This window comes from Brassica oleracea, chromosome C5, assembly GCF_000695525.1.
Source record: "Brassica oleracea var. oleracea cultivar TO1000 chromosome C5, BOL, whole genome shotgun sequence".
Classification (NCBI taxonomy): Eukaryota; Viridiplantae; Streptophyta; class Magnoliopsida; order Brassicales; family Brassicaceae; genus Brassica; species Brassica oleracea.
The window spans coordinates 42,518,362-42,530,545 of NC_027752.1; the positions used below are offsets into that span (position 1 = coordinate 42,518,362).

At 39.0% G+C, this 12,184-nt stretch overlaps 3 protein-coding genes across 4 annotated transcripts; all 3 read right to left on the reverse strand.

Annotated features, from left to right (window-relative positions):
• Positions 1-2: 2 nt before the first annotated feature.
• On the reverse strand, positions 3-2,634 carry LOC106343889. Its single transcript, XM_013783241.1, has 3 exons — positions 2,034-2,634; positions 429-1,397; positions 3-325 (listed from the first exon to the last, which is right to left on the reverse strand). The coding sequence occupies exons 1-3, from the start codon at positions 2,472-2,474 to the stop codon at positions 248-250; spliced, it is 1,488 nt and encodes a 495-aa protein (XP_013638695.1). The 5' UTR covers positions 2,475-2,634; the 3' UTR covers positions 3-247.
• An 817-nt stretch (positions 2,635-3,451) lies between these two features.
• On the reverse strand, positions 3,452-4,806 carry LOC106292366 (B3 domain-containing protein REM10-like). Its single transcript, XM_013727959.1, has 5 exons — positions 4,725-4,806; positions 4,417-4,656; positions 4,246-4,355; positions 3,783-4,142; positions 3,452-3,709 (listed from the first exon to the last, which is right to left on the reverse strand). The coding sequence occupies exons 1-5, from the start codon at positions 4,804-4,806 to the stop codon at positions 3,452-3,454; spliced, it is 1,050 nt and encodes a 349-aa protein (XP_013583413.1).
• A 783-nt stretch (positions 4,807-5,589) lies between these two features.
• LOC106293321 (B3 domain-containing protein REM10-like) lies at positions 5,590-12,104 on the reverse strand. Of its 2 annotated transcripts, none has more exons than XM_013728986.1 (5): positions 11,933-12,104; positions 11,565-11,853; positions 11,375-11,481; positions 6,010-6,339; positions 5,590-5,938 (listed from the first exon to the last, which is right to left on the reverse strand). In XM_013728986.1, exons 2-5 carry the CDS (start codon positions 11,842-11,844, stop codon positions 5,768-5,770), a joined length of 888 nt encoding a protein of 295 aa, XP_013584440.1. In that variant the 5' UTR covers positions 11,845-11,853; positions 11,933-12,104; the 3' UTR covers positions 5,590-5,767. The 2 variants fall into 2 exon arrangements, with proteins under 2 accessions (XP_013584440.1, XP_013584438.1); XM_013728984.1 differs by having other exon boundaries at positions 11,375-11,487.
• Positions 12,105-12,184: the final 80 nt, after the last annotated feature.

A 12,184-nucleotide genomic window follows, 5' to 3' on the forward strand; every position in this document is an offset into this window, starting at 1 on the left:
AATCTTGAAAAATTTCAACCTCTGAAAATAAGGATAACAATTTTACAAAACCAAAGAAACTTGAAATCTTTTAACCTATGTATACAACAGATAATCTTTAATTTCATTCCTCGTGAATCCAAAAATGAGGCAAAATGGCAAAAAAAAAAAAACAACTCTTTTCTAAAATTTATCAGATAAGAAAATAACTCAAACTGCCCGAAACCGAAGATTCTGCGGCTGATAGCTTTCTTCAACTATAAATTACTCAGGCCGAGAATGTCAGGAAAAAACCAGATTTTGCTCGATCGTGTTCTTGTTTCTTCACTATATGGCAGTAGTTAATCTGACTCATAAAAACAAAAGAAAAGATGGATAACTCTGGTGTTAATTATCTCACTTTCAGTCGATAAAATATACAGAAAGGAGAGTAGTGATGAGAACCAAACCTCCATACGGAAGAGACTAACTGGCAATACGATTCCAGCACCAACTGAAGTTCTAAACGTCTCCAAGAACTTCGGACCACTGAAGTTTCTAAACTCATTCTCTGTTAGCTTTGCCGTATTCCCCGCACATGCAAACACATGCCCGTGGACTCCTCTCTCTCTCAACCACCTCACTGGCAAATCAAACGAGAGATCCGCAAACGCAGTCACCGCAGCGTCCCCTCCAACAAAATCTCTTTCGACATCTCCTCTCCTCCTCGCCTCGTTGGGACCGAGTCCTCTGGTACTGAACCCCCACAGCGCAGACGGCCCACTCAAAGAGCATACAGGAGATGAGTTCCCACCCAAGAAGAACCTCTCCGGCACAGAGGAGGCTCGGTTCTTGTATCCGCTTCCCCACGGAAACGTGACACCCCCAGACACACCAAAGTTCAGAGCAGCTGCGTAGAACCCTAAAGGAACAGCACACCGAAGATCAATCTCCTGCTTGAAAAACCGTAGGCTTCTGCTATCAGGGGCAAGACCACCGACCTGAGAAGTAGAACTGAAAGCGTACCCACTCGTTGGCCTCAAGTAAGAGTCTCTCTGGTCGTACTTAAAAGTATACTTCAACGCAGAAAGCAGACTATGTCCCAGTTGCCTCCTTATCGACTCTGAAGCCAACCGAGACGGGTCTATGAGGCTACGCCACGCGACAGTGTAGACAAGCTCGTGATACTTGCTAGAGAGAAGCCCGAGGGAAAGTCCGAGAGAGCGTTCTTCGTAAGAAGAAAACTTAAGCCAGTCTTGAGTCGAGAGGTAGAGACGAGAGCTAAAAGGAGTGGGAAGTGCTTTGAACCTAGGGAGATACATCCCCAAGCCAACCTCAGCAGAGCTGTCAAGTCCATAGACCATAGACCCGTCCCATATATCTCCATACCCGAAAATGTTCTTGTACTTCAAAGATGCTTCAACGCTTGATGATTTGGCCTACAACAAGAGAGTATCATCACAGTCATGTCTAAGTCTACAACTTTATCAAACAAGATCGTACACAAGTGAGTTGTTGAGATTAGAGCTAAGCCTGGGATTTTGAACCGAACCATTGAAATTTCGGTTAGTTTGGTTAGAAGTTCGATTTGATTTGGTAGGTTTTCTAAAAATATTCAGTTTTTGGTTCGGTTCGGTTCAGCAATCGGTTATTTTGGTTTTCTTCTTTTTTAAAAATAAAAAAAAATGTATACCCAAACCATACTGAACTAACCAAAACAGCCAAACTAATCAAATTTAACCGAAATTAATCAAATTTATCAGAACTTTTAACAAGAACCATACCAAAAACTTGAACCGAACAAACCAAACTAATCAAATTTAGCTGAAATTAACCAAATTTAAATCATAATCTAACCGAAATCAATGATTTTTCAAAAACTAAACTAACCGAACTGAAACGTACTAACCAAAATAACCAGATTAATCAAATTTACCCGAAATTAACCAAATTCATCCAAACTTCTAACAAAATTAAACCAGAATTTAACCGAAATCAATGATATTTCAAAAACTGAACCAACCGAACTATCAAAACCCGAACTAACCGAACCCAAGCCTAACTAGAGCAAATACCTCAGCTTTAGTGTAGGCGCCGATTTGGCCGGTGAGAGGGTTTTTGCTCTCGACGACTTCGATAACCACATTGGTTGTACCGGGAAGCTCAGGAGGGCCGGAATCGAGCGTAATGTTGACGGAATCGAAGATATCAAGCGCTCGGAGATTCGAATTGGCAACCCTAGAGGCTTCTAGAAGCTCCTGCAGCGTGTTCGCTTCCCTGATCACAGCTTCCACTTCCGCCTCGATGATGTGGTCCTTGGTCTTCTCGTTTCCTTTGACGATCACGTCGTGCACGCGCACAGGCACAGGAGCGGATCTCATCCGACGGAAGAGCGATTCCGTTCGAGGATTGGATGCTGTATCATCTTCGTCTTCCGCCTCTTCTAGTTCTCCTTCGTCGATGTCCAGTTCGTATTTTGGTTCTCGGTTTGGTGGATTTTCCGTCGGGTTCGCCATGGGACACAGAAAAAGCAGCTACTGAGAGTTCGATTCCGGGTTCTCCGACAAATGACGACGGCTAGAAGAAGTCTTATGTAATGTTGTAACCCTCTATATCATCTAGAGGGTTCTTTTTAATCCTCCTTGTCGAGCACGTTATAAAACGAAGTCGTTTACGATATATAATTAGCAAACTATAATTTAATTAGTTAACAATAACGGCTTTGCAAGCTTCACTGTAAGAAAAAAAAAGCTATGGTTTGGATTTGAGTCTGTCAAGTTATATCCTTACAATTAGTTACAGTAATCAACTCTATAAAACAACCAATGAAAAGACTTATGTCCAAAATTAGCATCCCTTTACAATCTTACCTCACCAAGGATTCATGGCATGCTTCTTATCAATGTCTAAAAAAGCATTAGATAATTGGTGAAAAGCAGAAACAAAGATGAAGCCAAATCTTGTTGGAACATGAAAGTTTCTCAGTACGTAAGTATGATGATTCGGAGGTGCAAGTGTGGAACATCATAAGAACCAGCCAACTTAAAATACTGGCGTCTATCGAACCAGACCAACATGATGATTTGTTTGAACCCATCGTGTAACAAACTTAGCCTATTGAGAATGAAGGGAGTTAAGGGTATGGAGTGTGCATTGCAGTTTTGGTTCACAACCAAGGCATAAAATTGTGTTTGAGTTTTTTGATATGAAGGATTGGGATGTAGTTTGTATTTTTCTTAAACATAGGATGCACTTGGATGTAATAAAAGTTTTTTTGATATATAAAATTTAACGTTCATTCAAAAAAAAAAACGAAGCTTTTGATCAGTTCAACGAATTGTTCACAATGCCATTGAAGTACTAAGGAACAACAAGGTATTTGCCTTCGTTCATCCCAAACTACTAAAGCCTTGCATGTTACAAACCAGCCGAAAGACAAATAACAAACTACATTGCAAGTAGATATTGCAGAAGCAAAAGAACTCAGAGAGTTTCAGACTTCGGTGCAGAACTTAAGTAGATGAGTAGATGTGTTAATTTCTTCTTCCTTGATGAGTTCCAGCGTAAAGGACTCACCAGCCTTCACTCCATTAGCTTTACAGAACTCTCTCCACCCTTTCCCCATTCTCATTGCTCCATATTTGTTATCAGGTCTAAGACTCGTTGTCCTTTTAACACCATATCTGTCCACAAGAGTTATCTTCCTTGCGTTCTCGATACCATTCAACCACACAAATTTCCCCGGTAGACACTACAAATAAAGACTCGAAAAACATTAGATCACCTCTGCTACAATATGCTGACATGACTGATGAAAGCCTTACCAATTTAGACTTCCTGAGACTGTATGTTGTGAGAGTTAATGTCAAGAATCTTTCTTGGCTTCTTGAAGATGAAGAAGAAGAAGAAGAGCCTCGGAGAGAGTCTCGGTTGTACATGGATGAACACAACTGGAGAACAGGTTTTGTACCTGCTTGAACAAGTTTGAAAGTCAATAAACTATTAACTCTTTTCCTATTTTGGCGGCAGAATCTTCGCCAGCCGGTTCTGATGTAAACGCCGCCACCATGTGTTTTGTGGTTTCTCAGGAACAGTTTCCATGGTTTCCCATACTCATTCAGTAAAATGATCTCGCACTCACGATCCATCAAACCATTAGACCTTGAAAAGTCTCTTGGAAAGAACTGCAAAGTTTATTAGAGAGTAAGATTCAAAAATGTTCTCTTAGGTATATTATTTTATGGAGAAGAAGTAAGTAAATAAAAAGCATAAGCAAAAGCTTTTCACCAGCATATCTCTACTTAGATTCGACGCGGTGACACGAGCTACAAAACAGGCGTTATCTGATGGAGATCCTTCTTCTCTTGTGTCTTGATGATACTTCTCCGAATCTGAATCTGTTTCAACTTTACAAATAAGAATCTAAACAGAGGTAAATCGAGTTTCAAAGTACTTTACCAGAGGATACTTGTATGACATCGTCATCATATAGAATCTGACAGCAACTAGGTCCAAAAGACGTGACGTGGAACAACAAGTCTCCATCACGTCTGAAAATAACTATGTCCCCGACTCGGACACCGTGACCGTTGGCGAAATTTTGCCAGCCTCGGGTGAGTCTCCGACCGTCCATCTTCACTTCCCAGGTCTTGTCTGAAGCGTCTGATGTTAGTTTTAGAAGAAAGTCATGGGAATGTTCTGAAACGAAAGAAACTCAGAAACAGAGAACAAAAAGACAGACGCATGCATTTTCAGAGAGAGAGAGATTACGAGGTGGCTTTGAAAACTGGGAAGAAGAGGCTTGAAAAAATGTGGATTGATCGGTGAGGAAGCTGAAGCATTTGTCATTGACGATGATCTTTTTTCTTCTTTAACTTTGGTATCTTTTTTTCCCCTCAAGTTTTGCTTTGTTTAGATTTTAAAGATAAAATCTTTGGTTACCAAGACAAGCCATTGTTGGATATGTCAAAACGACACGTATCAGTATCTGACTCCCGTATAGGTGAGCAAGCTGATACATTTTCCACTGACGACAAGTTTTATTTATTGAAAAAGCTCTTTTTTATGTTTTCAATTAAAAAAAAAACTTAAACCTTTGATGTCGATTCGTATTCTCCAAATTTTGCTCTGTTTTGGTGGTTTCTCAGAGAGAATCTTTGTTCCATTTGCCGTACCGTTTTTTTTGTTCTCAGGGTTAGACTTGCATTATTAACATTTAACATACTCTCACAAGGGTTAAACAAAACAAAGAAAAGAAGCTTATATCTCCGACCAAAACTGAGACGTCACTATAAACGATAGAACAGTGCCGTATATGACACGGTAAATAATTTCACCAAATGAGAAACTAGCTACTTTTATCCGTAAAGACCTTATTCTAAAAGACAGAACAGTGCCGTATAGCACAAGGAAAACGTTATCACAAACAAAATCAGAATCACCTGACCAAGAGCTGCATGTTCCTTAACCCTCATGCAGAAGCACTTAGTTATTCAGAAGCATTTGGTCAAAATGCCACACCCCTGCACCAATTATTTAATCACAAACCCAAAAAAAGAAAGTGCAATTGCAATTTTTTTTTTAAAGATATGATCTTGAGGGGCTTTCACTCCTTTGTTCATTCCAAATTATTACAGCCTTGCATGTTACAAACCAGACAAAAAAACATAAACATTGCAAGTATATATTACATAAGCAAAACAAACTCAGAGAGAGTTTCAGACTTTGGTGCAGAACTTAAGTAGATGAGTAGCAGCTGTGTCTTCTTCTTCTTCCTCGATGAGTTCCAGCTTAAAGGACTCACCAGCCTTCACTCCATTAGCTTCACAGAACTCTCTCTCCACCCTTTTCCCACTCTCATTCTTCCATAGTTGTTATCAGGTTTAAGACTCGTTGTCCTTTTGATGCCGTACCTGTCCACAAGAGTTATCTTCCTTGCGCTTTTAATACCATTCGCCTTCAAAAACGTCGCTGGTAGACACTGCCAATATAGACTCGAAAGCATTACAACAACTCTTGAGTGCAATGACTGATGAAAATCTACTCACTTACCAGTTTACATTTCTTGAAATTGTAATGTGTGAGAGTTAGCGTCAAGAATCTGTCTTCGCTTGTTGAAGAAGAGCCTCGGTTGTACATGGACGAACACAACTGGAGAACAGGTTTCGTACCTTCTTGTACAAGCTTGAAAGTGAGTAAATCATTGGCTCTTTTCTGATTTTCGTGGCAGAAGTTTCTCCAGCCGCGTCTGAGGTAAACATCACCCGTTTTTTTGTAGTAACTCAGCAACGCAGTCCATGGTTTCCCATATTCATTCAGTAGAAAGATCTCGCCCTCACGATTCATCAAACCATTAGACCTTGAAAACCCTCTTGGAAGAAACTGTGAAGTTTACCAAAGAGTAAATTATTCAGATTAAAAAAAGTTTGTATACCATTTCTAATTCACTATTTTAGAGATCTCTATTATAGAAAAAAAAAATAAAGATACAGTTTTTGCTCCAAAGTATTTCTTTATAGGAAAAAAAAGATAAATAGAGAAATATTTCCTCTGTTTCAAAATGATCCAAAATTTTTGTTTCTAAAATATATATTTTTTACATTTTTTTTTTTGAATTTAATGTTAAATTTAACTCAAAAAAAAAATATCTTTGTTACAACAAGTGTAGCCTTTCTAATCTATTGTAAAAATAACTACTCTTTTCTTTATCAACTCTCTAGACTTCATTTATATTGCTTTGTCTTGTGACAAACCAAAAGACCATTCCCCCTGCATATGACAAATAAGTAAGGAAATAAAGAACATCCTTGCCTTAAACCCCTTTTGCTCTGAAAGTATCCTGCCAGTTCTCCATTTACTTGTACAGAAAAAAGGCTATTGTGATGCATCGAGTAATCCAGTGAATAAATTTTTCCGGAAGACCAAGAGCTCTCAGAGTGTTGATGAGAAATTTCCATTGAACAGAGTCGAAAGCTTTCGAAATGTCGATCTTCATTACACACCTAGGAGACACCGAGTCTTTATGGTAATCTTTAACTAACTCAGTTGCTAATAAGACATTCTCCATCAAGAGTCTCTCCTTAATGAAAGTTGACTGATTATCTGCTATAAACTTTGGCAGGATCACCTTCAATCTATTAGCAATGAGTTTTGAGATTACCTTGTACAAGACATTGCAGCATGATATGGGCCTGTAATCCCTCATCTCCTGAGCTTCATTCTTCTTAGGTATAAGGGCCAAAATAGTAGAATTTAACCCTTTTGGGAAGAACCCTGTTATAAAGAAAGATTGAATCGTCACTGTGATGTCATCTCCTATTACTGACCATGACTCTTAAAGAACTCTGAGGTGAACCCATCTGGTCCTGGTGATTTGTCTCCTGGCATTTTAAACAGAAACCCCTTAATCTCTTCTTTAGTAACCTCTCTCTCCAGCAATCGACAATCCTCCTCACTACACTTGAAATCCAATAATTCTTGAAGTCTTTCAACTGTAGCACCTTCAAACTCTAGGGGTTGAGTAGACATAAATTCTTCAAAGAACCTCACAGCTTCTACTTTAATTTCCTCATCCGTTCTCGCAATTGATCCAGCTCCACATCTGATTTCTTTTATCGCATTTCTCATCTCCCTTGTCTTTACAGCGTTGTGGAAGAATTTATTATTACCATCTCCTACATCCAACCAATGAGTCTTTGATCTATGTTTGAGAAACTCTTCCTCCACCTCAGCCAACCTTTGACATCTTGTGTAAGCTATAGTTTCTTCTCGATAGCTTCGGTAGTGGGATTTGCCAAAGTACATTGTTGTTTTGCACAAAGAAGTTTGTAAGCTTCTTTTGTCTTCCTGATCAAATCCCCCATCTTCTCCTTACTTAATGATCTTAGCATCTGTTTCAGACTCTTAAGTTGTTTTGTCAATCAAAACATAGCCGTTGTTGAATGAAACAGAGCTTCATATTTTTTCCACTGATTCTCAAGTAATGGAATGAATTCTGGCATCTTGGCAATTGCATTCGTGAATTTAAAAAGTTTCTTCTTCTTCTTTTCTTCCACATCAAACTGAATCCGACATCTTAAATGGTATGAGCATCCTCCTGACTCAAAAACACAGTATGTTTGAGATTTATGCAACCACTCTTCATTTACCAACACTCGATCTAATTTCTTACAAATCAGACCCTCTTCTCTCTTGTTACACCATGTGAATCTCGGTCCTTGATATCCCATATCTGTCATCCTGCAGTAGCTAGTAATATCTTGGAAATCTCTCATACCAATAGGTATTCTTGGTGTATCCTCAAACTCAGAATGTTCCTCTCCATCTAAAATTTCGTTGTAATCTCCCATCACTATCCATTTCTTGTTTTTGAACATTGCTGCATCTTGATGATTTCTCAGGTCTTCCCATACCTTCTTTCTTCCCTCCACAGCGTTTGATGTATATATAAAAGAGCAAACAAATTCTTCCATCTTCCCTGGCAGTAAAACTGAGCTTGTGATAATCTGATCACTCTTATATATTGGAGTCACTCTCACCGAACTTCTCCACATAACCCATAACCTTCCCAATCTGTTGAATTCATAATTAGATATCATATCCCAACCTTGAAAAACTCTAGTAAAAATTTCCCCTGCTTTCTTCTCCTTTACCCTTATTTCTATCAGACCTCCAAACAATAACGACTGATTATTTACCCAATTCCTAACTACCTCCTGCTTAGTTGTAAATTAAATCCTCGTATGTTCCAGAAAAAAGCAGACATCAATGATGTTTCCTGAGACCACCCCTCTTCATGTTATCCGTAATTCTCTCCTTATTCGGGGATGAGATACCAGGAACAACCTTAAGCCTTGTCTTTGATTGTCTCGGTAATTGTTGTCTTCCTCCAATCTCCAGTACCTTCACAACTTTATTTCCATATTTTCTCATATCCTCCATATTATCTTTCTCCTCTTCTTTTCCAGATTCCTCACTATCAACCATCTCCTTCTCCCAATCCTCCACTTTCTCCTTGTCTTCTTCTATTTCCTCTCCATTTTCTCCTATATTACTTAAAGCCTCGAACATTGATGGAGTAGCAATTTTCACCTGACCATATTTTAACTCCTGCATTCTCGGACTTCTACTTGCCTTCCCACCAGACACATTTTTCCATCCTTCATTAATTTGCCCTTCTTCCATTTCTGTCTCTATTTCCGTTGCTTTCTCCTCCAATCCTTTCTCTCTTGTTTCTATCTTTTCCTCCTGTTGATTTCCTTCAACCTTCTTCTCTGGTGTCTTTTGTTTCGCAGTTTCTTCCTCTTTCTTCTTCACAAAACATGTCAGATCATAATTGTTGGACCAGAATTCGGCACCAAGTTTCATGTGATTAATAACGTCAAAAGACGACGTCAAAAGTTAGTTAGCGAGCTCCCCATATCTCGGACTCACATAAGAGGTCAAAGATTTGATCAAATATTAAGGAACACGTGCAACTAACTTACGAACTTGACTGAGGCTAATCGCTCTTATAAAAGACAAGTTGTTACTATTGTAAAGGAGAGGGCTTCTTTTGGAGATGGACAAGACAAAAGGCTTATAAAAAAAGAGTAAAGATCCACGAACATGGAAGAGACTTCGGTCTCGGCGAGATCGCCATCCACCTCCACCGACACATGATGGAATCGTTGTATCTATTTAATGATTAAACAAGTCATCCATTTTGAGAGGATTGAAGAAGAACGAGAGAGATGATATTCCCAATAATCATCTCACGACGGAAACACGGCTTTGTAATTGTTAAAGACAAGAATCCATGACGATATACAGCGACCCTCATACCGTGTTAATAACACGGCCTTATTTTCATACGACAAGATCGATCAAAAGAGATCATATGCAGTTCGAGAACCTATTAATCGTACACTAACTACTGATTATTCAAGACAAGAGATCTCGAAGCAGACATCGAGCTCGAGACCGACGAAGCCGAGGTCTCACCCAAGACCGAAGAAACCGACATCTCATTCGAGATGATTATAATCGAACTACGTTATGACTTGATCCCTTGACGGGTACGTAGGCAGCTCGATCCCTAGTTCAGTCACGATCTTCCTTTTCCCAATATATATATGCTATTCGGCATACGAATAGAGTCCATTTTTGTCGACTCATACCTGATTACATCGTTGTGTTCTGAGGATATCGTTGCCCACGTTATTTAACTCCCGATCACTATTAAATACTTAGTGTAGATTTTAGAATCTACAATAATGACCCGTTTTCCCACAAGCTGCACATTTCGGTGGAAGCCATGGGTAGCTAAATTCCACTGTTATTTCTTCTCCCTGAATATTAAAATCTATCAACCTCGGTAGCTCCTTTGATAGATCAGCCTTCACAAATACTTTTGCTTCTTCAAAGTTAGTACAAGCAAGAGTCTCAGGATATAGATGATCTGGGACCCCTGCTGCACTTGTTATAAAGCTCAATCCCTCCCACGAATACATACTCAACGGAACTCCTTTCAAATGAACCCATAGTGGAATCAATTTCACCTTCATTTCATCTTCTTTAGGGGACCATTTCGAGACCACCATGGGTACTCCCGCTATGTTCCACATCCCTCTTCTGATAACTTGCTTCTCACCACTTCATTTGTAACGCTTATCCTCATAGTCATAGAATCAACCTCAATCACATCAAGCTTCTGTGATTTATCCCCAAATGCCCATATCTTATTAACAATCATATGAACATTTGCAACATGCGGTGCCTCCTCCAAAAATCTTGCAATAACAAAATCATCCCATAACGGAATGGCTTTTTCGATAATCTCAGAGGGTACTTCTACCGATCTCTTTCCATCCTCGATCACAATGTCAAACTCGTACTTTTTGAGATTCTACTTCTTTTGTGCCACTTTCACCCAGGGTTGCTTCACCATCGGAATCAGAGGTGGCGGATCCCCCTGAGCCTCCGGTAGATCCATCCCAGCTGCCGGAGAAGCCAGCGGAATGTTGATTTTTCGATCGCCTTTCGTGTCGCCAAAATCGCCTTTGTTATTAAACTATTTTTTACATTTTCAATGCATGTAATAATGATAAATTGTAAAGTTCAAAGACATTAATTGTGTTTACTGAATTTTGATTAGCTAAAACTTGTAAAAAATAACTAATTACAAAAGACAATGCATTTTTAATCATAATTTAACATATTTTCTTAATATGCGTGAAAACTCTAAAACTTCATTTTGAAACGCAAAGAATATACTTATATTTCTCTATTTGCGGTGGAATATATAGTAAATCTTTGTTATAGAAAAACACATTAGAATAAAAACTATAATCTCTAGTTTTTCTTCTAAAACTTAGCGATGCCCTTGGCTTTATGGTTTTATGGAGAAGTACATCAAATGCAGAAGAGAAAAATTCACCAGTGTATTTTTTCTTAGATTAGCTGGGGTGACACGAGCTACAAAACAAGATTTATCTGATGGAGAGACTGCTTCTCTTGTTTCTTGATTCATCTCTGAATCTGAATCTGAATCTGTTTCAGCATTGAAATGAGAATATAAACAGAATCTTAAGAGTCAACCAAGTTTCAAAGTGTTTGAGATCTCGTACCAGAGGATATTTGAAAGACATCGTCATCGTATTGTATCTCACAGCAACTGGGCCCAAAAGTTGTGACATGGAACAACAAATCTCCATCATGTCTAAAGATGACTATGTCACCGACCCGGAGATCATGACTGGTGGTGAACTCTTGCCAGCCTTGGGTGAGTCTCCGACCGTCCATCTTAACTTCCCAGGTTAAATCAGAAGCGTCCGATCTCAGCTTTACCACCGCATTGGCATTGCCCTCGTTGGTTGTTCCCTTTATGTGCTTTGAGTAGAACGTCATAGAAATGTTCTGCAACGAAGACTCATAGAAACATCAAACAAACAGACTCGTCCACGTTCAGATATATAAAGAGAGAGAAAGAGATTACAAGGTGGCTTTGAAACCCAGGAAGAAGAGGCTGAAAAAATGTGGATTGATAGGTGAGGAAGCTGAAGCATTTGCCATTGAGGAAGACTTTTTGTTTTAACTTAGGTGACGTTTCTTGTTCTCCATTTAAGCTCTGTTTTAGAATTTAAAGAGTTCCAAAGCCACTAGGTAATGTTTTCAAGAATCAAGAATCAATGTTCACTTGTTCTAATGCCACGCCGTTTCAGGATACAAAAGTTGTAATTACCTATTG